General features: G+C 50.9%; 1 protein-coding gene across 1 annotated transcript in view; it reads left to right on the forward strand.

Moving 5' to 3' along the window:
• Positions 1-389, forward strand: part of ttc39b (tetratricopeptide repeat domain 39B) — a 13,508-nt gene that overhangs the window by 6,642 nt on the left and 6,477 nt on the right. Inside the window, exon 3 of the mRNA XM_031878965.1 lies at positions 51-155. Coding sequence (XP_031734825.1) covers positions 51-155 — 105 coding nt within the window. The remainder of the gene's footprint in view (positions 1-50; positions 156-389) is intronic.

Here is a 389-nt window from a genome sequence, read left to right on the forward strand (position 1 = left end):
GTGTGTGTGTGTGTGTGTGTGTGTGTGTGTGTGTGTGTGTGTGTGTGCAGGGCCTGTCACATGGACCTGCAGACAGCCATCCAGGAGACTCAGTGTGCTCTCAATCTGGTCCTCAACGACAAGTTCTCTGAAGCCCTGGATCTCCTCAAGCCATGGTAACCACGGCAACAAGTCTGTGTGTGTGTGTGTGTGTGTGTGTTATGTAATACACACTGCAGTGTAGTAGTGTGTATTTATATTTATCACAATTTGTACTGCAGAGCCTGATTTCTACTAGTACTGATGTTACCACCACTGGTACTACCTGTGTGTGCGTGCGTGCGTGCGCGTGCGTGCGTGCGTGCGTGCGTGTGTGCGTGTGTGTGTGTGTGTGTGTGTGTGTGTGTGTG

The sequence above is a fragment of the Anarrhichthys ocellatus genome, unplaced genomic scaffold (genome assembly GCF_004355925.1).
Source record: "Anarrhichthys ocellatus isolate YVR2014 unplaced genomic scaffold, GSC_Weel_1.0 scaffold213, whole genome shotgun sequence".
Classification (NCBI taxonomy): Eukaryota; Metazoa; Chordata; class Actinopteri; order Perciformes; family Anarhichadidae; genus Anarrhichthys; species Anarrhichthys ocellatus.